At 44.4% G+C, this 27,650-nt stretch overlaps 1 protein-coding gene across 1 annotated transcript in view; it reads right to left on the bottom strand.

The window, feature by feature from the left end:
• myt1lb (myelin transcription factor 1-like, b) overlaps window positions 1–27,650 on the bottom strand; it is a 102,914-nt gene that overhangs the window by 4,658 nt on the left and 70,606 nt on the right. The window contains exons 7-19 of the mRNA XM_062398143.1: window positions 25,923–26,057; window positions 22,670–22,760; window positions 20,339–20,446; window positions 19,298–19,524; window positions 17,879–18,159; window positions 12,996–13,229; window positions 10,049–10,167; window positions 7,835–7,903; window positions 6,820–6,882; window positions 6,440–6,523; window positions 2,347–2,568; window positions 714–808; window positions 73–176 (exon numbers count right to left, since the gene is read on the bottom strand). Coding sequence (XP_062254127.1) covers window positions 73–176; window positions 714–808; window positions 2,347–2,568; window positions 6,440–6,523; window positions 6,820–6,882; window positions 7,835–7,903; window positions 10,049–10,167; window positions 12,996–13,229; window positions 17,879–18,159; window positions 19,298–19,524; window positions 20,339–20,446; window positions 22,670–22,760; window positions 25,923–26,057 — 1,832 coding nt within the window. The remainder of the gene's footprint in view (window positions 1–72; window positions 177–713; window positions 809–2,346; window positions 2,569–6,439; window positions 6,524–6,819; window positions 6,883–7,834; window positions 7,904–10,048; window positions 10,168–12,995; window positions 13,230–17,878; window positions 18,160–19,297; window positions 19,525–20,338; window positions 20,447–22,669; window positions 22,761–25,922; window positions 26,058–27,650) is intronic.

Here is a 27,650-nt window from a genome sequence, read left to right on the forward strand (position 1 = left end):
GTTACAAGGGTACAAGCATGGGGGGATTGCAGGGCGCCAACGCAGGTAGCACGTGGGGTGGGGGGGACTTACCTGCGTTCTCAGTTTGATCATGTCCGCCTCCACCTGCGTATTGGATTCACTTAAGTCTTTGATTTCCTCGTCCAGCTGTTTGATCTCCTCCTCGTGCTCCAGCCCTGCGGATGAGCGGCGCCATTAGCACTGACACTTTAACGCAGGAACGCCGCCATAAATTAGATTAACGGCCTTTATGCCTGTGCTGAAGTGATTAAAAATGACACAATGTGACTCCGCGGCCGAGCGAAGATTCGGCCGGACTACGTGCCTTCACCTTTACAATGCAGCCGGTTCAGGTCATTTTAGCTGATTAAGACTCAACGGCCTCGCGGACAAATTACATTATGATCTTGTCACATTCCTCCACGAGGCAGTGAAATCTAGTGAAGTGTTCGGAAAAACGGACGATCTATTACTCAGATATTACACGTGTGATTACTCCGCTCTGTTATTTCAGATTGGAGCCACTCTTCTCATTACACTCTACTGAACGTGGCAGCTTATTTCCAATTTAAGCCGTTACTCTGATGTCGCTCACCGCACACAAACTCACACACACACACACACAGGCGCTGATATATGAAATTTGAAGCTCTGCTCAGTTCTCCATGTCGCTGATTGGCTGCAATGTGCGGGCGGGTGGTGGTTGGAGTTACCGTTGCTGGCGCGTTGCTGCTTTATTGTGAGCAGTTCCACTCCGGAGAGCCTGGCTTTCCTCATGGCGGAGGTGGCACGCGGACAACCCGACAGACTGCAGGCACAAACGAGAAGGGGAAGGACTGTTTCATTACATTCTACACACACATACACACACAATGAGCCTCTGTGGTTTTAGAGACAGTTGATGTTTTATACAAAGGGGAGAAGAGATGAAATGTTAAATCAGTGTCATGTTTAAAGGGGAAGTTTGGGAAGTCAAAGAAAGACTAAATCGAAGCTGGGGAGGCCACGATACCCTGACTAGTAGTCCCTGGTATGGGTCGACCTTTTATAAGACTACATTTCCCATAATGCATGATAAACTTTGGTGTGCAGGCTTTTCTGATCAGTATTTGTTGTTTTTAAACCCACGCCGAATTATCCTGGCTATTTTATTAGTCTTTAAAAACCTACTGCAGAGATACAGAAAAAAAAAGTACATCTGCTTTCTGAGGCAGAATAGTACTCGAGGGGAAGTCAAGGGTTGCTGCAGCTCAGGAGGTTAAGAGGGTCGTCCACTAACCAGAGGGTTGGTGGTTCGATCCCCAGCTCCTCTAGCCTGCTTTCCTAAGTGTCCTTGGGCAAGTTACTGAACTCCAAATTGGCAGCTGTGCTGTGTATGAATGATGTGTAATAGATAAAAGTGCTGCATATAGAAACTCTGTAAGAATGTGAGTGTGAATGGGTGAATGTGACTTGTATTCTAAAGCGATTTAAATGGTCGGTATTACTGGAAAACTGCTATATAAATACAATCCATTTGTAATCTAACATTTAAGTGAACCAGTCTTAATGTGAAAAATATAAATGGAATTACCCCTTTAAAGTTTGGTGCTCATGAATTATTACTGTCATCCGGCAGGTAGAGAAAGCTACACTACTTATGTAATTACTGTAATTACTCCTTTATTTCCCACAGAATGAAGGTTAGCACCTTGCCCCATATTTCCTATTAATATATTTCCTGTTTAAAATACCTTGAAGTTCTGTATAAAAAAAAACTTGGATTATGCCTATTGTAATTTTTTAAACCAAAGATGAATGGTCTGTATTTATAAAGTGGTGTTCCATTCTTGATGACCACTCACAGTATAGTTTTACTATTCACCCACACATTAACACAATGCATCCATGTGCACGTTGTACATCACACATCACTCAAAGACTAGTAGCACAGCTGTCAGGGGCAATTTGGGGTTCAGTAACTTGGCCATGGTTACAAGTGGATCAGCGTAGACTGGTATTAAACCACCGACCAACTAGTAAGTGGACGGCAGCTTCTTTAATGAGCGGTCGGAATCTGACATGAACAAAACTCTTCGGCTCATGGTAGCTGCTAAATTGTTTGGGTCATTTAATCTGAGCAAACCAAACCCTTGCAGTCTCGCACATTAGCTAGATTTTGAGAATGAAACATAAAGAGGTTAATTGCAAATTTGGATTTCTGTTTAGTCTTACATTCCCTAAGAAAAGGGGCTTTAAGGTGAGCACAGAAAACCCTTCTCCCTGCAGATGGATAATATCAGTCTGCACAGCGAAGCTCAGACAGGAGGCATTATTCAGCACTGCAGCCGTGTCCCCTGAACCCACCTCCGATGCGTCAGGAAGCTGCCGCTGACGTGACCCGAGCCGTCGCAGCCCGGAGTGGGGCAGGACATGCCCTCCGTCTTGCCAGACTTCCACGTGAACTGGATGCCATTTAGATAACCGTCCTTTTGTCTCTTGGCTGCTATGGGGCATCCGGACGCACTTCTGTGGGACGCGTACTTCCCGGTCACATGTCCCTGACCATCACAACCTGGGACTGGACACCTGGTAAGGAGAGAGTTAGTGTCTTATGTTAGCTACTGGACGGATTACAGATAAACTTGGGGCGCGTCTTTAAAGTTGCAAAATAGGGTGAATTTGTCATGCCTCTTGATGAAAAAAAAACATGCATGTTTAATGAACTGGTATTTATGAGAGTGGAAAATTTGGAACAGATCCAGATGAAATAATGATCTATAGTGATCTATGATGTTCTCTAAGTGTCTTTTTTACAGGTACTTTGGCTTTCACCCACGTTCCGAAGACATGCAGATTGGAGATTAGGTTGATTGGAATTCAACATTGGCCATATGTGCGAATGGTTGTTGGTCTCTGTGTGTTGACGTGTCTAGGGTGTACTTCGCCTCTTGCCCAATGTCAGCTGGGAGCCTATCCCAGCCCCTGTGCATGTTATTCCCATATATCTGATTACTTGTTTATCAGACATCTATTAATTGAACCACAAAAAAAAAACATTCACCTTTTAATGATTGAGACATTCAGAGACCTGCTGTTGTTGTGCTACACACCACAGTCTACTACTTCTGACGCCTGAAACACTACACAGTTGCAAATCTCATTCTTTTTTTCAGTTTCCCTCTCCCATCTCTTCTGCTTTGATATAAACAAAGATATGACCGTCTTATTTTAAAGCTGTCCCAGTGGCAGCCTTATCACACTTTCGGGATGCTGACAGTGCATCAACACCAGTGCTAATCAGATGCAATGAGGCAGTAAATCATTCTAAATGTCACACCAGTCGAAATGGATTTTGGCTAAAGCTAGCACGGGCTGTCAAAGTAACAGTTCTGAAATATGAAACTGCTGGTTTTAGTTCAGCTTCATGGATTTTTCAGTGCAGAGAAAGATACCGGGGGTCTGATGTGTACTGTACATTTAGATCAGTCATCGATCCAAACACCTTAACCCAGAAGGGTCAGGGCAAGTTACATTTCTATCAAACAGTCCCACCCTGTATTTCTGGACCTCCCCTTGTTTCTCTCTATACACTCTTAAAGGAGTGTAACATCCATTCATCCATTGTCTTTTGATTCTCTGAGTTTGGGTCATGGAGATATCCAGCCCAGTAGGGTGTCCCAGACATCCCTCTCCCTAACCACGCTTTCCAGCCCCACCTGGGGAATCCTGAGGCGTTGGAAGATCAGAGGCGTTGGAAGATCAGATGGCCTCAATCGAGGGTCTACCCCAGGTTTCCTCCTGGTCGGGTGTAACCATTAATCCACCAAGGGAAGGTAGACAGGAGGCATCCGGACTTGATGCCCGAACCACCTACCCTGACCCCTCTGGATGTCTGAACTCCCCACCATCTTTAAGCCTGAGCCCACCGACAGAGAAAACTAATTTCAGTTGACTGCATTCGTGCCCTCGTTCACTATCCAGAGCTTGTGACCATAGGTGATGTTCGGAAAGTATATCCACCAGTAAATCCAAAGCTTTGTCTAGCAGGTCAGCTCCATCTCCGCCTCACATCTCCGGTACGATCCCAACACTACTGCTGAGGCCGCGGCTACCTGCCTGTCCATCTCGTGCTCCATCATCCCCTCCGTTGTGAACAAGAGGCAGATCTAGAGATACTTTAACTCCTTCATTTGGGGCAGCGACCACCCCCTACACAGAGGGAGCAATCCTCCCTTTACCGGTCAACCTCAATAGGATTCCTGGGACAAATGAGATAATCCACAGTGTATTTGACTGTGTTGGTGCTGAACATGTTTCTTTTGAGTAATATTCCCTCATAAGTGTTCTTCATCCATATTTAATTACATGTTCATTTCACAAAAACAAAAACAAAGACTATTTTTCATACCCGAATAGTAAGTCTGAGCCATAATGAAGAGCAGTGAGAGTGTTTTTATACACTTTATTTGAGTTCAGACCTCCTCCATGAATTAGATGAGACTTTAAGATGTTACTTGATCTCTGAGATGATATCACAATCTAATCTTCTCTACCAGGTTTCAATATTTAGACCCATTTAATGAATAATAACATCAAATTCTAAAATCTGCTTCCCACTTGTTTGACCAAATCCACATTCTGTAACACTTAAAGATGATGGATAGGATCGTTATCAGCACCATCACTACAATACTTATTGTACCTCAAAATGTGGTTTTCCAGTGGGTAAAAATTAAAAAAGTTCAGTGAGGGTAATACTTAAATTTGACTTATGTAAAGGAGAATATGTAGGGGAGTGGGGGAGTCGTCCTCAAACGGGGGGCTGTGGAACCACGGTTGTCCCTGAAAGGATTTAAAAATATGTCTAATATCTTTCTAGGACATTTTTCTTGTGTTGTTCTTTCACATAACTAAGCACACCTATAAATATGAAATAGAATAATGAATTATTCCAAGAGACGTACATGAGGGGGTCCCCGGAAAAATGAATCAGGCTATTTAGGGAACTGGTATTTATTTGTGTCTTCAATTAAAAATCTGGTTTTAGAGAATTTGAATGTGGTTCAATATGGGGTCTGCAGGGCCTTTGCAGAGGTTTTTCTGTCTTTCCCTCTTTGTCTATCACTTTTACTATTCAGAGCAAATGATCAGACATATTCATCGCATCTTAGGCTGCTGTGTAAATAAATCCTATCTGTTGAGTTTCTTTCTGTAATATTGTAAGGTCTGAATCTTAATTTGCATGTATAAAAATATAAATAAAATTGAAACCTCCGCATGGACTTAAACAGATGAAAGCATCCCTCTAACATGTTTTCCTGCAGATCTGTGAATAATCCTGGTTGATGACTCATAATCATGATGCTCTAGAAAGGTCTTTACATTCTTCCTATTCTCTCTCAGCACTGCTCATTCTCTCATCTCCTCCGAACGCCAGTCAGATATCTGCTCACAGTGATATCAGTGACCTGGGAGCCAAATCCGGCAAACAAAACCCGGCAGAGAGCTGCTCTGTCGAGGGGCCAAGCCGTCCGTGCTCTGACAGAACAGAGCGGATGTCGTCCATGCATAATGTCCAGCAGGGAGAGCCTGACGAGAGCCGTGTTGTGGTTCATTCACAGCAGAGTGCCAGGTTAGGAAGTGTGTGAAAACGACTGGGGCCGGGGAGCGAGGCTGAACCCAGTGATTCATGTTTTAAACAAGCAACAATCCTCTCCCCCCCGCTCCCAAGGTGTTTGTATTTTTGACTTTTAATGCTCTTTGTTCTGTAGATTTGGGATTCTCTTTGGTGAATTTCAATAATTTAATGCCAACGAGCACACTGACAGGGATACCTGCGGCAAACTGTCCTCAGGACCCGCCAGAGCGACATGGTCGAGAAGCGTGTTGCTGCACCACCGGAGAAATCAATGCAGCTGCAGGGCTGAGGCCCGAGAAGCCCACAGTGGAATTTAGGCAGAGTCCAATCAATCTCCCTCTTTCTCTCTCTCTGCCTCTTTCTCTGCTTCTCTGCTCACCTCTCTCCGCCTTTTCCTACCTGTGCGCCTGCAGCAGCTCACCAGAGACCCCCCCCCCCCCCCCCCCCCGCCTCTCTAAACTACTACAAGCTTGCACTTCTGAAGTTTCCCCCTGCAACCTTTTAGATTCAGGTTGAAACTTTTACACCTCATAGCACATTTGTCTTGTCAGAGCTAATGCTGATTTATTCCTGCTTGCATCAGTGCATGTCAAAGAGCAAGGCACCGTTCTCTCATCCCAACATCAACCCTTTTGGCTTCCAGGTCCCTTGCATCATTTTGAAAACTGGAAAAAGGTAAAGTCATGTTATCCTTTTTCCACCCCATATTTCACATGGGAGATGTGTGAAGTGAGCTGAGAGCAGTTTGCGGTGTGGGTAGCAGGATGGGAATTTTTTTAAGGGGAGACAGAAGACTGATGACCAGTGTCTGGACTGTACCTGATAGGCTCCTGGTCCTCCTTGTTCTCTTTACTGTGTATGATCTTTATCCCACTTTTCCTGGCCCGCGGACACCCTGAGAGACTGCAGATAAATGACAGTGTTGCCAAGTTGAAGCGCAGGGTACGTGTTTGTGTGTGCGTGTGTTTGTGTGTGTGTGTGTGTGTGTGTGTGTGTGTGTGTGTGTGTGTGTGGAGAGATAGAGGAGGGGGAGTCAAGCAGAAGTAAAGTAATATAAGAACTTTAGGATGTTACAGTATGAGAGACGGAAAAGAGAGGTGTATTGAGAGAAGGGAGGGATGAGATAATGTTGAGTATGTGTGCTGTAGAATGTGTTTGTGTGTCTGTGTGCCTGTGTGTGTGTGTGTCTGTGTGTGTACCTTCTGTGTGAGGCGTAGTTGCCAGTGATATGTCCCGAACCATCGCACCCTGGTGTCGGGCACCTGGGGCAGAAAACACAAAAAGGGCTCAGGGTCTACAGCAAAGGTAGAGTGAACACGGGCTTTCCAAAAAGTATGTTTTTAATAAATCTATAACTACTATTAATTTAGTTAATATCATTGCAGCAGGTAAGCAGCATGATTGTCAACCCTCTGCTTACAGTATGTACAAGAAATACTTGCTGTCGGTTCACCCTCACTTTTCTGTGCATCTGACTCTCCTGGATTTCAGCATTAATTAACTTTACAGTCTAAATACGTAAGTTTCCCAGAGATTTACCAAAGCATTATTTTGAAGGATCCTTATTTTTCATTTTTCATTTTTCGTCCCTTTTTGGTTGATACTGAAAATTTAAATCATATGGTTCTCAAACAAAATGATGTATTTAGTACCACAGTACCCCTATCTGAAAGAAATGTTTTTTACATTACATTTTTGATGGTCTTGATTCCTGTAATTGTTCTGATCCCCAAAAAATGTTTAAGGCATATTTTATTTTCCATGTAAACTTTGAAATTGTTTATTAGTATCACCCTTTTTTCCCCCTCTTTTTCTATCTCTGTAATTTATCTTGTTTTCAACTCTTCACCCCTAAATCATTTCTTGAGTTTAAGTCCTATCCACTAACATGGAGGATGTGCGTTTATGACCTATACTGCACCGAGCCACCAGGTGGCGATCAACACACTTTTTGGGACATGCTAAAAAAAAGTTAAATCAAGAACAAAATCAGTCTCTTTTAAAGGCTTTCCTTGAGCTGTAGTAAATCTCCATATAATTGTAATATATATATAACATTATGTATTAATATAATATAATGTCTATCCACATTATACTTTACACGACCACTTTTTCCTCTGATATAAACTGACACGCTTAAGGTGGACCTGACACCAGGCAGGATGTTATCACAGACGCACAAATCATACACATGTGAGTCATCTCACGTCTTACTTGAGCTCTTGCGCGTTGTTGGCCAGCATACTTCGAATGCTTTTATCAGCTAAAGGGCAACCTGAGAGACTGAAAAATACACCAGCCGAACATTAGTTTCACCACAGCGACGACACAGCCCCAACCACTGACACACAGAGCAGCCTCTCTAACTCTCAGCCCGCACTCATCACATCCACATCATGAACCGACACATGCACACAGAAAAACAACAATCAGGAAATGCAAAATACCCCCAAAAACAAAAAAGCCAAGATGCAAGTGCAGGAAGTTGATTAGAAAACTTGAACCCTCTGAATATTTGCCCTGTAGGACTGAGTGGATATAGAAACCCCCTGCCCATGCAGCCGTATCAGGGTCCAGAAGTCTGAGACCTCGTTCCCATTCAGGCGTGTGGACCCCACTGTACTGGATATCATACAGTCCTTATCTCGCCCTGTAATTCTGCTCTGAATGGTAAATGCTTAGTCTGCAGAGCACTCTGGGAAGGGCCTGGAGGACTGAATGACATCAGCTTAGAAGGCTTTACACACACGACCCACTAGGTAGACATTTCATCCCAGGGTTCAGCATTAAAATGAGCATGTATCCAATCTTTAATTAATTTGGTCCTTCATTAATGATGCAATTGTTTCAGGGATGACAAGTAGCCAATAGTCAAAGGGCTAACAAACGAGAGAGAGAGAGAGAGAGAGAGAGAGAGAGAGAGAGAGAGAGAGAGAGAGAGAGAGAGCGAGAGAGAGAGAGATTTGGCCTATAGGTGATTTGACAGCATATTCGAGGTAAACTGAAAACAATAAAGAGAAGTAGACTTAGAATCCACCAGGAGGAAAGCAAGTCCCACCTTCGATGAAAGGCGTATTGCTCATCAAGTGACCACCTCCATTACAACCCAGTATGGGACATCTGCCACCGGAACAATAGACTGATTGATAAGCCCAAAGGGGAGGAGAAGTAAACGTGGAAATTAGAGGAAAAAATTAAAAAGAGAGGAGGGATCGTCTCTTGATTGTTTTTTTTTTTTCAATTGTTTCCAGTTTGGCTTAACATTGTGTCTCCTGAGATCAGCCACACCTCTAAACGGCCTTGTACAGACAACTAGGCTTTTTCATTCCTATCATTATTCAAGAACATTTAGTCTGAGAGCAGAACTTGTCGATTTCTCATTCATGCTTTCATTCCAAACCTTGCGCCTGCACTCAAATAGCCCCTGCTGTGCATTGATGTGCTCTGCTGGTGCTCAAACCTAACGCTTACAATCCGATTTCCTGTGCTTCAATGCCAAGTATGGTGATGACGTAGGAAATTGCCCCTTCCTCGTTTCGGTTACTTTAACTGTGGGTGGCATCTGTTTTGTTTTTATATTTACATGTAACAATGTTCCCATAACTTCAAACTCTTGAAATCTATGATTTTGCTGCTACATGTTGATCAGTGATCTGCTGGACTCCTGCTTTGTAAAGGAGAGCACGAAACCAGTTAAAGTAACGCCCCGTTTATTGGATTCCTCTAAGATGAAGACAATGTCACTTGTCAACACTATTGCTGGAAGGGTATTGGTTGGGGTATTTTGACAGAGCTGGTGCACAGAAATCCAAGCACAGAAGAGAAATCAGAGAGGAGATGTTTCATGCGGTCACACAGAAGCCGCGTGTACGTGAGGAGAAGAGCTGAAGCTGGAGGGGAGAAAATCTGTGCTAGCACACAGTTTGAGCACAAGCAGAGAAGATCTAAGCACAAGCAGGGGCTAGTTGAGCGTGAACGCGGCATTATAGAATCTGACCTCAAACTGAAAGATCACACTCTTGAATAAAGATAGGTTAAAAAAAACATAGACAACTAGTGTTTGGGAAAGCATATAAAGAGAATGTGTGGGGGTTCTACGATAAACTCATCAGTGGGAGCTACGGGCTCTAAGATCAGTGTGGACAAATGGATAAAGCGGCCAAATGAAAGTCATATAGCAAGCCCCTGGATGGAGGGAGGGTAGGGGGAGGTTATTTGAGGTAAACTATATTACAAAGACGGATGAAAACAAAAGAAAGGTGGAAAAGAAAATATGGAGGCGTGGTGATGAGGGGGACGTTAAAGGAGAGCAGAGCTTGAGACGGGAGGAGAAGCAAGTTGTGGTCGAGTGGATGATGGGAGAGATTTCCGGCATTTTGGGTTAGAGTAAGGGAGAGAGCGTGGGGGGGGGGGGGGGGGGGCTCTTACGTTATCAGGTCCTTCTTGCTCTCCTTGCACTGGATGTACTTGGGCTTGGGGCTGGGCATGTTCACGTCGGTGGTGTAGGAGCGGTCGTCCAGCAGGTCCTGGAAGGGGTCCAGGTCATCCTGCTCAGGGTGAGAGGTTAGGCAGAGGGAGGGGAGAGGAGAGAGGAGAGAGGAGAGAGGAGAGAGGAGAGAGGAGAGAGGAGAGGGAGAGGAGGGAGGAGAGAGGAGAGAGGACAGCGGACAGGGAGAGGAGGGAGGAGAGAGGAGAGAGGAGAGAGGAGGGAGGAAGGGACATAAAAATATTTTCAGTTTCAGATTTTCAGATATATAGTTTATTTTCAAGAAATCATATTTGTGTGCATACAAACATATGCACTCTACAGTATGTATGTTGGAATGCAATGTAGTCAATTGCACAGGATAAAAAATCGTTGCCTCTGCCTGCCTCTCTCTTTCTCCCAAACACACACACACACACACACACACACACACACACACACACCTGTCAGCCCACAGAGTATAGTCAATTTGAATGCTAATGGTAGAGCCTGTATGAATATTGCACCTCACCTGTCAGTCTAACAGAGGAAGAAAATAGAATCCCTGAGAGGAAATAATGACTCAATGCCAAATGAACAGTGTGTGTGGTGTTTGTGCCACATGGTGGGACCTTGTACTCCTTATGTGGACAAAAATCAAGTCCCCATTGTAAATCACAAAATATGTAAGGTGAAGACATGGTTTATGCTTGGGTTGGGGATTCAGTGCAGGCGTCGTTAAGGTTAGGTTTAAGTAAGGCAAGTAGTAAGTATAGTTAAGGTTTGTGTGAGTCTCCACGAAATCAATGTAATGTCCTCTGAAGTCATGGAGACACGACTGTGTGCGTTTGTGTGTGTGCGTGTTTAGAATTTCAGACCATTGTTCTGTGCGTGCAGATCATTTCAGGGAGTCCGCCCGGGCGTACTCTTAAAATGCACCGCTCCGCCACTAGATGGTACTGTGGTGCAGCGTCAGGCCGCCGCCGCCGCTGCTGCCTCGTGTCAACGTGGGGCTGTGCTTTGTCTGCAGTGCACACAGCCAGGGCAAACTGGCTGTTGATGCAAATCCTCTTTCCCTTTCTTCCACGCTCGCAGGGTGTATATACAGTAATGCCCGTAGAGAGAGAGAGAGAGAGAGAGAGAGAGAGAGAGAGAGAGACGGGCCCAGAGTCGGCCCAAATTATCCCGCACTCAAGCTGTCTCGGGCGTGTGTGTGATGCTGGGTCAGCCAGCGAGCTCCTCCAATTAAAAGGGAGCGTTGGGCTGAGAGGCTGACAGGAAGGAGAACGACACATGCATACATACAGGGATGCAGAGCAAGAAGTAGGCTAGGGACGAGACTCGCACGTACACACAGACACACTCCCGAAGAGACGCGGGGTACAGACATGCACACGCTCGTATGAATATTCACATCTCACGCGCACGGCATTCAGAGGCACATGTACTGTACAGGCAAGCGCCTCCGCACACCGACAGGCGCGCCCAGCAGTGCTGCATTGATTTCCAGCAGCTCTTTGATGAGATGAGCCATTCCGATTCCCTCCCAAGGTGCTGCTTTGCATAATTCATTTTGGAGAGGAGCGAAATGTAAAAAACAGAAAGCGGGCATGCGGGGCCGCGCGATACAAACAGAGCAGCCACCTCTGTGCATGGCAATGCTGACATCAATTAACATGCAGATTCATTAGGTCTCCCTCAAAAAAAAAAGAAAGAAAAATAAATCCTTAATATGACTTTCTAATAGACTGCAAATGTAACAGCGAGTCAGACGGCAGGCAGGAAACCTAGAAGACGATCAGATGGCAAGGCAAATGTTTGACTTGGAGACCCTGTGTTGAATCAGGGGTTTGGAGAGAGATAATTTGGGCCGAGACACATGGAAGAGGCAGAATGCGCGACGCATGCCAACTGTACAGTCTATCAGCTCCGAACAGCACACACTAGCACACAGGATACAACTGCTAATAGTTACAACAGCCAGTGCCCGTTGTAAACCTGTCTTTTTGTAATGTTCTGTTCTCCTGGTCTGTGTTAATGCTCCCGGTTTATCTGCAATGAAGATTTTTCAAAAAATGAAATTGAATTTGCTCTAACTGTTGTTCACATGTGTGGCCCATACGTAGATAGCTTTGAACGATTTACTGATTTGCTGTTAATTTCTAATACATTGCATGTCGGCTATTTCAAAGGCATGTTTATTAACTGACACTAAGACCAAAGTTGACATCTTTTCAAAATAAAAGTTCTATAATTCACCTCGATATAAAGCATGACACTAACAGGCTTTGCTTTGAAGGCAAATTGCCAAACAGGAATTGATTATATGAATGTTGCTGCCATGACAAGATCACCCTTGAATGTGTGTGTTTGTCCGATATGGTGAAACACAAATAATCAGATAATCAACATGTCCTGTCAGGACAGATACTATTGACGGGGGCTGCCAGTTGTTGACCACTGCTGTAGTTTATAAAACAGACAATGAGTTATTCATATTTTATCAATTTTTAAGTATCGTGTGTCCAAATCGCACCAATATTCGTCACTTCACTGGGCCGTTAACAATACAAATTAAGAGTATGTTCTACCTTCTAATTCCACAAACATCTTGTTTATCCTTTTCACAACCATTGGCCCCTTAATTTCTAATCCCCCTGCCTAATTCTTCTTTTTATCCTTTTACTTCAATCGATCATGAACCTGTGGCTTTAGCTGATCAAAAGTAGAATACTTGCGTAATGAAAAAATGTGGAATTCTGCTTCGCAAAACACAAGTTCAGGCATCAACAGTCTTTCCTGAGCAGGAAACGGCACACAGCATGATTTCTAATTTATCTGTCCACCAACCAGAACAGCGGTGGTTCATACGTATTTACAGCACTCTCCTTGTCATTTCCACCTCTTTACCTCTTTCTCGTCCTCATCTATGTGTTCGATCTTGGTGTAGTCTACTGGCAGCTCCCAGCAGTCAGCAGCATCCCCCATGCCGTAGCAGCGGGAGCCCAGCAGGGCCGCTTGCCTCTGGGGGGACATCGGCTCTAGAGGGGTGAGCACAGAGTCTCCTCCGGCTCCACGACCGCACAGACGCTTGCTCATACTCAGGTCCAACGTGCCGTTCTCGTCTACGTCTACACTGGGACTCTGGAGGGTGTGTGTGTGTGTGTGGATGTGGTTTTTGTGCATGTGCGTGCGTGTGAGGTGAAGTCAGGTGAGGAGGAGATGATTTCAGTAAGATGATTATGAGGAAGGTGTAAAAGGATGCAGGAGGTAGGGGGTGGAGAGAGAGGGATAAAAAGAGAGAGAGAGAGTTTCTGATTAAATTGCAGTCAAACATACTCATAATCTAGGATCAGAGCTGGACAACAGTAGCTGAGTGCACGGAGAATGTATAGAAGACATGAAAAGAGACTCCTATTATTTCTGTTCCCACAGTAAGGATGCTCACTACTGAACTTTTCAGATGTCTGGAAAAGATGGATCAGGAACACTCGCAGTTCAAATATCCGAAACAATATTCCAACTACTTTTTTCTTTTTTTTGCCCAAGTCTGTCTCGCATGAAACATCAGAAACTTGCAGTGTACAGTAACAAGGTAGCAAAGAGAAGAAGAAGAGGTCATCAGTGCTGCAGGACGAGTACATCACTCTGTGAACCCCTCTTCTCCCCGTCTCTCTCTCCTTCCATCCCACTGTAGTCTGTACTGTGCAGATAGAAGAGGACGTGTGTGTGTGTGCATGACTTTGTGTGTGTGTGTGTGGGGGGGGGGGTACATGACTTTGTGTGCGTGTATGTGTGTGTGTGTGTGTGTGTGTGTGTGTGAGCCTAATGTGAGTGGACGCAAGCGCGGAGGGGGCAGGGCCTGAGGCTTAGGGGCCGGGTTGAGAGCAGTGACTCCAATGAGCTATGTTATCACATGTATTTTGTTCATGTTCATCATATTCATTACGTCACCTTACATCACTGAGCAATACTACATATTATGTAGCAAACCTATCTATATCACTGTATAGCTTTTACATGTCCTTACCACCCTTGTTATCTCGACTTTTGTTAAGTAATATTTTAATGTAGAACTCTATTTTATACTTATTTTGCTTATAATTACATTTTTTTATATATCTTTCTAGAATTTCTATGTTTATTTGTATATTTTCCATCAAGTGGGCTTGCTGGAGGCCTCAGAGTGCTGGTGGTGTCTGGACAGAGACAGGCCTTTAGCACACACACTCTGCAGCTGTCCTGAAGGTTCAGGGGTTTTGCCAAATGTCCCTTTCTCTCAGAGTCCATTTATTAACTTCTCGCCAACTGGACCCAGACTGCCCGTATGTGAGGAGGTAGCCCGGCTACTGGAGGACTGGAAATCCTCTTCGGCATTGTCACCATCATTGTGGCCCATCACTCTTGGTCTCCTGGCTGCGCTAGAACGATCATCATACAGGCTGCTCCAAGGTGGAGGACTGTGACTGGAAATGGGGGCTGTCCCACTTTATATTTCAGGTTTCAGCTCAAACCTAAAAAAATATATATATAAAGGTTATTTTTTGATATGTGTGGGTAAGTTGTTGTATATATCAGTTTTTCGTCTTTCTATGGATGTATACGCTCAGTATATGTGTTTATATATATAGCTAAATATTTTTCATTCTTCACCATTACTTGTCAATTTGTGAAGATTTGATCTGTTGTGAAAAAATAAAGAACTACTGACTGTAATTTGTATATTTTTCTGTATGATATATATCAGAGACAATTTGATTTGAAGATGACGCTTTTGCAATTTTGTAGAATTTTTCGTGAATTTAATAAAAAAATGTAACTACACTGTGTGAACCCCCCCCTGAGGCAAACATCTGCTGTGTGCTGTCGGACTCATCCAATGACAGCGGCTTCTCACTCCTGCGTTCGCTTTATCTCCTGACGCTTGTATCGTGAAATCAATGCACACATTTTACTTTTCTTAATCCAGATCAGGCACATACTGTCAAAAGATCCCAGACCTTCAGTTACTTACTGAACATATCTGTAAGTATGAACATGTGTTTATGACCTGGCCCTCGTTAATATCCCCTCTCTCCCTAATTTCCCATCTCCCCGTCTCGTCCTCCCTGCTCCTTTCACTCCCCATCACGAGTAGGAACGCACGCTCTAACGCTCATTCCACCCGACAGTGTCCCTGGGGGTGGATTCTCCTGGTGTCTGAAGCCAAAAACCTCTGTGACGCACGCTGACTCAAAATGCACGGGGTGATATTAGGACCGGGCGATGAATACTGCAAGAGTTGTGGCTTAGCAGAGGACATAAAAATAGCAGATGAAGAAGATGAAGAAGAAGAAAAAAAAACACGCGAATACTGTTAGGTCATTAGTCTGGTGAGAAACATAACTCAGGGTGAGGTATAGATGCGATTAAGGCAAAATAATAAGAAACACGGGGTGAACGAGCAAGACCAAATAATCTGTGTTTACATCTTTCCATGATGTGTGTATCATATACACACTCACTATTAAATCTACTGTTAACATTCAAATGTAGGTTTGGCCTCAGAAACGAAGAGAAGGGGGCCAAAAAAAAGGGAGTCGAGTAGAAAACGAGTGTGTGTTATGTATTCGGTGAAGTCGCTGAGGAATACGCCGGCCGTGACTCGTCCCGTCCTTGCCAACGTGCCCGGCGGACTGCCCTTCTCCTTGTCGGCCATTGTACTGTATGTCACAGTCCAATTAACGTGACCCACCCCTTCATATCGAATTAACAAGGGTGATATGTGAGGAAACTTACCCCCCCCCCCACCTCCTTCATTAGAGACCCACCCCCTTCCCGCTCTGACACCTCGGCAACCTCCTGACCCGGGTTGCCATGACGATGCTGGGAGGGGTCCCCTGATTCTCGTACCGACGCTTTACTTCCGCTCACCCATTCCCAGGTCTTAAATTAAAACCAGCGTTGTGTCCTGTCGTCCTCTCTGGCCTTTCCCCTGCTCCTCGTGTCTAATGTCCGTGTCTCTCGCTGCTCCTCCTCCTCCTCCTCCTCCTCTTCCTCCTTTTCCAACTTACCAACCATTCACAGTTGCCTGTATGTGTTGATGACAATTTGCTGACATCAGGATTATCTTATTTTGACTTAATGTAAGGACATCCTTGGAATCTATCGCAGCTTTGCTCAAATAAACAAAAAATATCCAAAGCTCGGGGGTTAATACATTGTCCGTGTCAACCTACATTCAACATCTTCACACTACATTTTTAAAGGTACAAATCATACTGTTAGTATCATCAATCCACAGTTGGAATGGACTGTAAATCTCAGGAATCTCTGTATTTAGATTTTTTTTAAACTGCTCATCAGAAATGGCACAGTATCCAAGAGAGGATTCCAAGGATGTGCAATGCCGACTGAGGAGATGCTTTTAAGAGCGTTTTTCAAAGAAAGCTTAACTAAAGACATTAAATGACTAAATGAAAACATTAACACGGTGCAACCATCCAACCGAGGGTTCTATGACATCACTGCTGTGTCACGATCGTGTCCGAGGGATTTGACAGCAGCTGCGTATCAATTCAGGGGCTGCATCTTTCAGAGGCTGCATTTGAAGAGGAACTGTGTCACAGCCATAGACTGTCACAGCGGAGTCTCTAACTTCGAGAATCAAGCTTCAACTTAACTGAACATCTAAAGTTACAAGTGTACTATAGGCGACAGCAGTAGGCTGGTGACGCCCATCAAGGAAACCTTCCATAAACAAGACTGCCTCATATCGGTTTGCACCCAACAGAACGCGTTCTCCATTGGCCGCATAGACTGGGTCGTCCCAACGGAGTTCCTGAAATGTGACAAGGATCAGTCTCCTTTATTAAATAAATGCATTTGATTTCAGTCTTTCCATCAATGTGCGTATCAATAAATCCAATGAGTAGACTGAGAGAAAGAGGAGCGAGCAGATAGGCAGCCTGGAAAAACAAGGAGGCGAGAATGTATGAGTGTGTGTGTGTGAAGTTTCATTCAGAGAGAAAGGAACAGTGTGTGCCGTTAGGTGTTAGATGAAAGAAAAAGAAGAAGAAGAAGAAATATCCTGATCTGAAATTCTGATCCGAAATCGGAGGTTTCCTGTCTTCCCGTTCTGCCCCGACAGCTTCCTGCCCGTCTGGCCCCCCCGAAGCACCAGAAGGACACACTATGAACTGAGATAGGACCAGAGCAGGGTCGCTTCAGGCATTTGTGGCTTTTCTTTCCTTTTCCTCCTTTCTTTCCTCCTCTTGTCCGCCGTCAACATTAGCATTGAGCCAGCGTTAGCCCTCTGCTGCATGATCGCTCTCTCTCTCTCTCTCTCTCTCTCTCTCTCTCTTTCTGGCCCCCATTTCCCCGCTCAGCATCAGGATGCAGATAACACAGTAACACCTTACCCTTATCTCCTCAGAAATGACACGCTGGGCTCACGCCGTGTCAAACGGCGCTTCGTCCTGCTCCTATCTGATCCCTAGACAGAAAATAAAAAACTGCCCCGCTGAGCCCTGAGTGTAAGACACAGCCTTGGATCTTTAATGGGATCTCTGTGTGAGTGTGTTTATGTGTACATGTGGTGCGCATATCTGAAATCTCCCTGTCTTTGACAGTGTTCGCTGCCAACATCAGGATAATGAAGCCCAGATCAAATCTTTTTTTCCTTTGTGTGGCTACAGTATGAGGACCGTCTTATACAGTAAACACTCATGTGTCATTTGAGGCAATATTTCTCAACAAAGGTTGATCTCATTAAACATTTACGTCATTGATCATTGCAGTGTCCCGCCTCCTACCTGCGAGCACAGGTCCTGCGGCTTCCCCCCCATGCTGTGAGGCATCTCTCTGCAGCGTGTGGACAGGTTGAGGATGGCCGTGGCCGCCATGTGGGCGGCCTCCATGTCGTGGCTGTAGTCAAAGCTGCTCTTGCTGCAAGTGCTGCTGGCGCTGCTGCCCCCTCCGCGTCCAGCACCCCCTCCGCCGCCGCCACCACAGCTCAGGCTGCTGCTGCTGCTGCTGGGAGCGTAGGTGCTGGTGGTGCTGCTGGCCGAACTGGAGTTTTTGCAGAAGCGTTTGGCTGCGGGACCGATGGAGAAAAATTCAATAGAGAGAAAAATAATTGGTTAGGGTTAGTCAAGGAGTACCAGAGGTTAAAAAAATGTAACACAATTGTTTTTACATTTAATGGCACAGTAAGCCATATTGCATCATACAATATACTTATACTTAATATACTGCTAATACCCTGTATTTGGGAAAGACTGCTTGACCATCCGAACATCACACCATTGTTCCAGCCAATCAGCAACAAGGGTATTCATGCACAGGAGGAGTGTGTAAAGATCACCTGTTACAACCGCCGCTACTGTTTCAGAAGGTTAGCCACTGGAAATTATATTTTCTTTCAAAGTGCTTAAACACCAAAGACTGCTGCTAACCCAAAGTAGATAAGATTAACAAAAGGGTGAAGACCTGCATGACCATCGTTGAGCCGTTTCAACAGGAGTTATCCCCAGACCAAGCAGTGGGCTGTGGTGACCACACACCGGTTCATAACATCATCTGATTCACTTAACCCATTGGTCCAGAGGAAACGGCTCATCAGTGTCTGACTGTCTGCTTCTTCAAGGGCAACACACAAGACACCTACAGTACACCGTCGTGGCTGATTCTGGTTGTTGAACATGTTGTTTGTATAAATACAGATAGTGTATTTCTTTACAGATATACACATTTCCGTGTGTGTGTGTGTGGGGGGGGGGGGGGTGTAGCGTCTGAGGGAGCAGTGAAGAAAGGGCTGTATTTGTTGTCGGGTATCAACAGTCGTTCCCCAGAATCATTAACTCCACCTTTAAGGGTGAGTTACTTCGGCTTAGGTAGGTTTGACATACGTAATAAAAGATTAGGATTTTCCCTGCCAAACCTTTTTATTTGTTCGATACTTAGATCATAGCTTTGTACTTAAAATATGGTTTATTAGGTTTGGGATCTTTAATGACACTCTAGTCCAAAAGCAACATAATATGCAATCACAAGATTTCACCAACAGTTTTCTGGACCTTGAGAAATGTGTGCTTAAGTCTGCAGCTATAGGGAATGTGAACTCCACACACTAGTGAATACAAAAGGTACATTCAGCATGGGAAGAATAAAAATAAAGACGTGTCACGGTAATGTCACAGCAGTGGAAATAAAGCTTTGCTCTGATGTAGTACCGTCGTATCCTTTCGGCGAGCTGTCCCTCTGTCCGTGCACCTTGGGCGCGATGGCCCGCTTCCCGTACACCTGGTGGTTGCTGCTGCCGTCGAAGGCGCTGTAGTCGAAGCTGGTCTTGGAGTACTTCTCCAGCTCCTTGGCCAGGTTGGAGCGCGGCGTGCTGGTGGAGACATTGTTCTTGTAACCATACTGTGGATAGTCCAGTTGTTTCACAAAGCACATAGGCCTGGAAAATAAATGACGAGGGGATGGAAGTTGGACCGAGGCAGTCAACATTGCCCAGGGAGGAAGGAGAGGGAACTCGGTGGGTTTGGGTAAAATAAGAAAAAAATGGGAGGATGCAGGGGGCAGGGGCAGACTGTCATGGTTAGACTTGGGGATAAGAATGTCAAGGACAATCCTGGCAGATGAAGGGGGGGTGGGTGGGGGGGGGGGGGGGGGGGGTAGGGTGCAGGACATGTGGTAGAGTGGATGAATTCCTCCTTTTCCATGAAAAAAGACAACCCTCTACCACAGTTTTTTTTGCATGCATAGTGAGTAGGAAACAGGAAAATTGAATTTCGACATCTTTTGATAAATTTTGTTTTTGATTTGCCTTTACAGGCTTAGAAACGACCTGGACAACTGAGATGTGAGATCTAATGCTGTGGATGTTCGGTTGGATATAAATATAAAATGTACAATTACTTAAAACTTGTCATGCTAATGTTTGATGACTACCAAAGTAAACCTCAATCAAAATGCTCTTACCTTTTCTATGATACATGTGCTATTTATTTTTATAATCTAATAAAGCGAATTCGCCTTTGATAGTGAGCAGGGAAATGAAGATGCAACGTATCCTCAGGAGACAGGAGAACAGACGGGGGCAGACATAAAATATCAATAGTTCTAGGATTTTAAAAAAAAGGAAAAAAAGATATACCAACACGGCTGAAAAACAGGTCTTCAAGTATTTTATTGTGTTTACGTTTTGACACAAAATCCATATTTGCTCGCCCTGTATATGATGTGGAAATAAAGCGGAGAGTGAGCACTACCTTAAGACTCGGTCGGAGGACTGGTTGGATTTGGGGCCGTCACAGCTCTGGTGCTTCTCCTGGGCTTTGGCCAGCTTCTCGGCTGCAGCGATGGGACATCCAGAGAGACTGAAAAAATGAGGAACACTGTCTTAAGTGGCGCTGCAGACTGTGCGTATTAGACACATTTTTTTTAGAGGTGAAAATATCACCGTTGAATGCATGTGCTGCCGCAGCTTGTCAGGTGGTGAGCACCAGTCAGTTCACATCTGTCTGTCGGCCAATGTTGACCAGTTTGAGAGTAACCGGACTCTAGTCCAGAAAGTATTTGTGCTTTAAATGATAAATCATTTGTTGTCTTTTACCACTTTAAATAACAACGCAATCAACAACAGCTTGCAGGTTTCCAGCTGAGCAGCTTGAAATAATTCTCAGAAAAGATATTCCCATATGGACAAATGTGCATTTCTATGTGTATCTAAATTTATTTCAAACGCACAGTGATAATTAACACATACACACACAAACACACACACACACAGAAACATGCAGTCTCTCAATAGTTGTGAGGACACTCATTTACATAATGCATTCTATAGTCCCTAACCATCACAATTAAATGCGTAACCCTGAGCCTAAACCCGAATTCTAACCATAACTCTAAAACCAAGTCTTCACCCTCAAACAGTTGGATTTGTGAGGACCAGAGAAAAATGTCCTCATAACGTTAAAATGTCCTCACAATGATGGTATCGAACCAAACTATAGACAGACATGTGCACACATCTCCATGACTTCAGAGGACAATACCTTGACTAAGATTGATTTCCTTGAGACTTACTCAAACCTTAGGTTCTCCTTGACTAACCCTAACCCTAACCAAAGCTCACGTTTTCCTAAACCTAACCTTAACCTACACCTTAAGCTTAACCAAAAACTAATCTTAGCCTAAACTTGACCTTAACCAAAGCTATCCCCAACAAACACACACACACACACACACACACACACACAAACAGACACTGACACTTGTAGTGTGTATCCACTGGAATTCAGAGCTTTAAAAAAACTTCCTTGTTACAATTAACTGACCAAATGTGACAAAAGTTCATGTTGTTATCCTTAACCCCCATTATTCTCCATCCTGTCTGTCAACTGTAGTGTGTCGGGGCCATGGTGAAAAAAACGGAGGTTGAGCCCAGCGTGTCATTTCTGAGGAGATAAGGGTACGGTGTTACTGTGTTATCTGCATCCTGATGCTGAGCGGGGAAATGGGGGCCAGAAAGAGAGAGAGAGAGAGAGAGAGAGAGAGAGAGAGAGCGATCATGCAGCAGAGGGCTAACGCTGGCTCAATGCTAATGTTGACGGCGGACAAGAGGAGGAAAGAAAGGAGGAAAATCGGACCAGCGAGTATATGGAGGTTTATATCGGCGCTTTGAAGTGAAAGTGAAAGTTTACTGCGTGTGTCCACGACTGCTTCTATTTCGCGCTGCGCACTCGTGTCATATGAGCGCAGCATGGAGGCACTCCGATCTTTCCAGGCCTGCACCTATCCTGTCACCCCGGCTGAGTGGCAGAAAGGTGCTAATGGCTGCTGCTACGCCCAACTCCCCGAACATCTGCTCCGGGTGACACTCCTCTTTCACTGTCACCTCACCACGTCTGACAGCACTGGCACCAGTGCTCTGCTATTTCAGTTTTTCTCCCTCCAAACTTGCACCTGATAGATGCCACTTTTTTGCCATGAGCTGATGAATGATTTATGCTGTGCTAGGTGTGAATAGCTGCATTCCAATCAGGCTCTGTTAAACTGTGGCACTATTGAGCAGCTGAACGGCTTCACTTAGTCCTTATTCAAAATATTGCAAACTTGCAGACTGAAACACACAAAGGTGAATGCACGTCTCCATGACTTCATAGTACATTAAAATAATATCATGAAAGACTTATTCACACCTTAACCATAGTTATAACTTGCCTAACCCTAACCAAAACGTTAACTTCAACCTAGCCTTCACCTTAACCTAAACACAACCTTACCTTAAAACATGTCTTCACCTTTAAATTTAATGATTAATGTTAACAGGATTTTTGTCCCCAGTAGGCAGACAAGTCTCCATAATGTGACTCCGCAAACATATTCAGGTCCCCACAACATGAGTAACCTGGACACACACACACACACACACACACACACACACACAATGTGTTGAACAAACAAAAATAAATTAGAATGACCAAAAATTAAACATCAGCAACAACAGCTCAACAAAAAAATGAACCAAGTTCCATGAAGAAAAGGAGGATGCGACATGGACAGTGCCAGTTTCATGTAGGCAGACTGTCACTTACCTTCTGTGGGAGTTTCTGTTGCTATTGACATGGCCGCGTCCCGTGCAGCCAGGCGTAGGACACTTAAGAACATTCTCATACATTGCCACAACTTCAGGCAGACGGGAGATAGGAGTGAAAGACAGGGAAGGTTAGGAGCCCCTTACAATCAAGCTCTATTAGTATGTGAGGAGCTTGGCATTATAAACATCATTAAGAAATGGGCCTGTTTGAACCCAAATGACCTCTTCTTCATTTTAATGAACACTAGTTTGAAAGGGCAGGCAAGGTTTCCCACCATATTGCTTCCACTTATCCTGCCCCTTTCAAATTAGTATTCATGGAATAGCGACAGTCATGAATAAAAAGATGTCATTTAAGTTTAACAGGACAAAGCCGGCGAGAGACAGAGATGGAGGGGACATTTTTTGGGCATGCAGCGAGCGGAGCGACCAACAGCCAGCAATCATGCAAAACACAAGCCTTGAAATCAATGGGAGAGGCAGACAGATGGAACACAGCTCCTTGATAGAGTGTGCTTTGTTATCATCTGCACGTTGTTAGGGTAGAGAGCGCAGTCTTCAATACCATTTACCATTAAAACAGTCCATAACTGTCCCGGATCCCCTCGGCAACCCGCCAATTAGATTAATGATCTATGGATGTCCGAGAGGAGCTGTTGGAGGGGGCGCGTGGAAAGGGTCGCCTCGATGCCAGTGGCACACGGGGCCAAACCCCATCGGCAGTAGCTTCATCATTATCACCCCCTTAAACTTTAACCCCTCATCATCCTCCTCTCCCTTACATACTAATTGGTATTCGGTGCAGGTAATTGGACAAAGCCTGCCACCTCAACATGCCACAAGCCAATGCATTATGCATATCCGGCTTCCACCCTGCCCTCTGCTTAGAGACCGGCAGAATGGCGAGAAATGAAAGCAATGGGCCTGAATTAGACAGCACAGGCAGAACTGCAGGGATGTAGCATAATAATGCGGGAAACAGAAGGTGATGTGGCGATAAAGTCTTTTAATATTGCAAAATATTTTGAGGACAAAACATATACTCTGAGATGAAACACTTCCAGGATTCTACAGGAGGGTGCTACAGTAAGCACAGGAATGTGATTTAATGTATTTCAGATATAATTTAATCGTCATTTTTCACATTTCCCAAGGAAGAGTCGTGGCCACACAGCGTGATTTCCCAATTAAATGAAGCCATTAATAATACATTGTCCATTCAGGCCAGAAAAAGTGTTAATAGGGGATCGAGAGTTTCCCACAGCGGAGTCCGCCCTGTAGGTATTCCCACATCTGACATATGCTTCCAAGTGGGGAAGGAGGGACCATCATTGACGGAAACATGGTGAATGGTGGCTTAATAGCTCACAATGTGGACACCTACTTTACTTCAATGTATTTTTGGTATCGTCTATGTTTTCCTTATCCTGTTGTATTATTTAACATCTGTCTTTGATTTTAAATGGCATTGTATTTTACTTACTTCTTGCCTTAAATGATTTTTATCAAGGTTTTTATTTGTTCACAAAGCACTTTGTATTATTACTGAGGCATGCCACTGTCTTGAAGGTGATGCCACAAAACTTTTGGTCCGTTAGTGGTATCATTTCCCCCAAAAAGTCAGCCCAATCAACACGGGTGATGAACAGGAGGAGGAACACGGACATCATATTCCCAGATCTCCAGTGACAATCAATTCAAGCCCTTTTCTAGATTCCATTTTGGGCCTCCAGTCAAGGTCAACCGCGTCCTTTGTGTGTCTCAGGTTAGGGACTTCTTTGAAAGCAGGGGCCTCCACAGGACAAGAGTCCTCAGCAACACCACTGATCTTTACAAGCCTCGCTTTAATGATAACTAATTTCTTTGCCATTATTAAATCCTTCTTTTATGTTGATTGCAGTCTGGGTCGTGGCAGATCATAACTTGATTTTCACACTGCGGGTTAATGAATCGTGTGAAAGGGGCTTTTATTGAGAAGTTTGCACAAGGTGAATGAGACTAAATAGCCGGGGTGAATTCTCGGAAGGGGAATCTCACTACTCAGTCAAAGCGTATGTGTATTGCCACTTCACTTGATCTGTGGAATAGACATTTTATACTGCCTTTCTACTCAATACAAGTTAATTGGGAGAGAAATACAAATAAATGAATGGGATTTATGGCATTGATGACTGTGCTACCGGGGTCTGTGGGCATTTTTAGGTTTTGTGAATAATGAAATGTTAAAACTTAAAATATAAAAAATAAAAGCATAAAAAGCATAGCATTCCCGAGTTGCTCAGTCATAAATGCACTGAGCAACTGTGCTGTGAAAGCTTTTTTTCAGATATGTACTCTTGGTTTTTGGTATTGGTCCAAACAAATGTCTCAGGAAAATGTCTAGAACATTCAGACAAAGTTTGGCGCCTGGACAGATCATGCAGGGCGCAGGATACAATGTGTCAAAATCTTTTTTTCCAAATTTGCGTTGGGCCTTTTCGTCAAAAGCTCCCGAACTCGTTGTCTTTCCAAATTGACATAATTGTCTTCATCCTCTGCATGAAGGGCTCATCTTTGTAATGCAGTAATATTGGTATTCTTTTCGTTTTTTTCCCTTTTGCGTCCGTCACGTGTCATAAACATGCCCTCTCACTTGCGGTGAATTTTCCAGATTTTCCGAAGCATTCTCACATGGAATCACTTTGACCTTTTCTGGGCATTTTACTCCAGAAAATCTCCAGCGCGACCGCCTCCAACATTTGTATTTTACATACAACCACCAAAAGAGTATCCGGGAGTTCAGTGAATGTCTGAAAGCAGCTGAAGAGGCATGCAACCCATTTAAAGCATCCCCTATTATATGATCTCAGTCCATGTCAGTCCATGTAGCAGAGGAAGGGGTGACATACACTCAAGTGGATCACTGATTTACAGCTCTTTACCTACCCACTAATCACTGCACCGCCACTAGTCACACATCAGTGAGGGCTCATTGCCTCATCACCACCTCACACTACGCAAGCAATCAGCAACCCATGCAAAAAAGGTCAGAGGAAAGTGCAGCTGCAGTCCGTCTGACCCTCACTGTACACCCCACAGACATATCAAACACAGTCCGGCCACGACAGCAAAGTACACAGATCATGCCAGGCACATCAGTGGTCGCAGGAAACATGCTAATTATTTAACATCAAAGAACATCAAAGCCACAGGTCGACTAAATAAACAGAAAATAATGTGTTTGTTGCGGGTGTGGGACTGACAATGCTTACTTTCTGGCGGCACCCTGTCTTTGTGCGGACAGCCAGATAGACTCCGATGATGCGGGTACAAGCCAGTCACGTGCCCGGTGCCGTCACAGCCAGGCGTCGGACAGCGGCTTTCCTTCTTGTCCGCACGAGAAGCATCTGGGAACAGAGAGGCAAATGCATGTGATTACATTGTGAGCTCATGGCAGTGTTCGACATGAAATGGTTTGTGTCACTAAAACTCGGGTTGAGTCTTGGGTCGCTCCGTTGTTCAAGTGAAAGTGGCCAAAGACGAGTCAGGGTGAGGCCGGACTATACAAGGCCATAATATTCATCACTACATATAAGGTTAGACCTAAAACAATTCTCTTATAGTTATAGTATAGGTGAGCCCTGAACCATCCCTTACATATGCTGCTTTAGGCCTAGGACTGCTGGGGAAACTCCCATCATGCAATGAGCACTACGCGCTCTCCCTCTCTACGTCTCTCTGCCCTCCCATTTATTTTTACCACAAGTCAGTACGAGTCTGAGTCACAAGTCCTGAAAACCTGAACTTAAGTCCGACTCAAGTGTGACTCCTGGACTCCAGTGCTACTTCACTGCAACAGTGGCTCAAGGCAATAAGCTTAACATGAATCAGAGAGTGATTTGTGGTTCTCTTTTCTTCCAGGCTTCATATCCCAGGCTCTAAACAAGGCGACTTCCTCTGATTGATGGAGGTTTTATCTGCGGCAAGAGAGGAAGTCTGTATATACAACTTAATTTACTGGAAAAAAATTTAATTCATATTTCTGATCACAGTCAGTATTGTCCCAAAATGATGGTGGAACATAACATCATGTTTGAGAAAACTAAATAATGATATTGGACAATGAAGGTCCAATATCAGGCACACAAACTCACACAAACACACACATGCCGGATGAGATCTTCTTTCCCTCCCCAAAACCTGTCTCTCCTGTTTCACCCAAACTCAGATATGGTTACCCCCAAAAAGCAGGAGTGCCAATCCGTGCCAACAGGCATTGTTTCTGCAACTGCACCTTGCGACACATCGACTCACACAAGGTCAAGGACTCTTCTTTCTGTCAAGATGTAATGACATCTTAACTGTAGGACCCTGTTTACATTCGAATTTCAGTAATTTTATAGCATAATATAACAGCCTATAACATCGTCTTCACAGCAGAGTCAAAGGAGGTGAGAGATGTGTCATATTGTGGAATCAATCTAGGATCTCATGGAAGATCAGACAGACGAGGGGCCATTACGCCTCAGAAAGAGACCACTGACGGAAAATTTAAAGACCTGTGTAAGTCAGTAGCTCCACCTCAGTGACAAAGCCAGGCAAACCCAGAGGCTGTAGAGTAAGAGCAGAAAGACGAATAATTGAGACAAGAATGAAATTAAGAGCTGGCATGGAGCAAACTTACTCATACATTTACACACACGTCACCAAATGAAATCCCATGTCCCATTAATCAGAAAAAAAGGCCCTCGTTATCCTCCGTGGCTGTCATCTATCTATGTCATGTTGGGGGCACATGAGTTACATATATATTGCTATGTCATGTCTCCTCTGTCAGGCACCAGTGCAATAGGGGAAAGGGGGGGGGGGGGGGGTCATGTTGATAAAAGAACTTGTTCTGAATGTTAAATGTGGCTTCCTAATAATGGCTTCTTTTCGGCGGGCCCATTATTACAGAGAGTGTTAGTGTTTGAACAGGGCGTCTGGAAATAATTCTCCAT

This window comes from Platichthys flesus, chromosome 10 (genome assembly GCF_949316205.1).
Source record: "Platichthys flesus chromosome 10, fPlaFle2.1, whole genome shotgun sequence".
NCBI classification, from domain to species: domain Eukaryota; kingdom Metazoa; phylum Chordata; class Actinopteri; order Pleuronectiformes; family Pleuronectidae; genus Platichthys; species Platichthys flesus.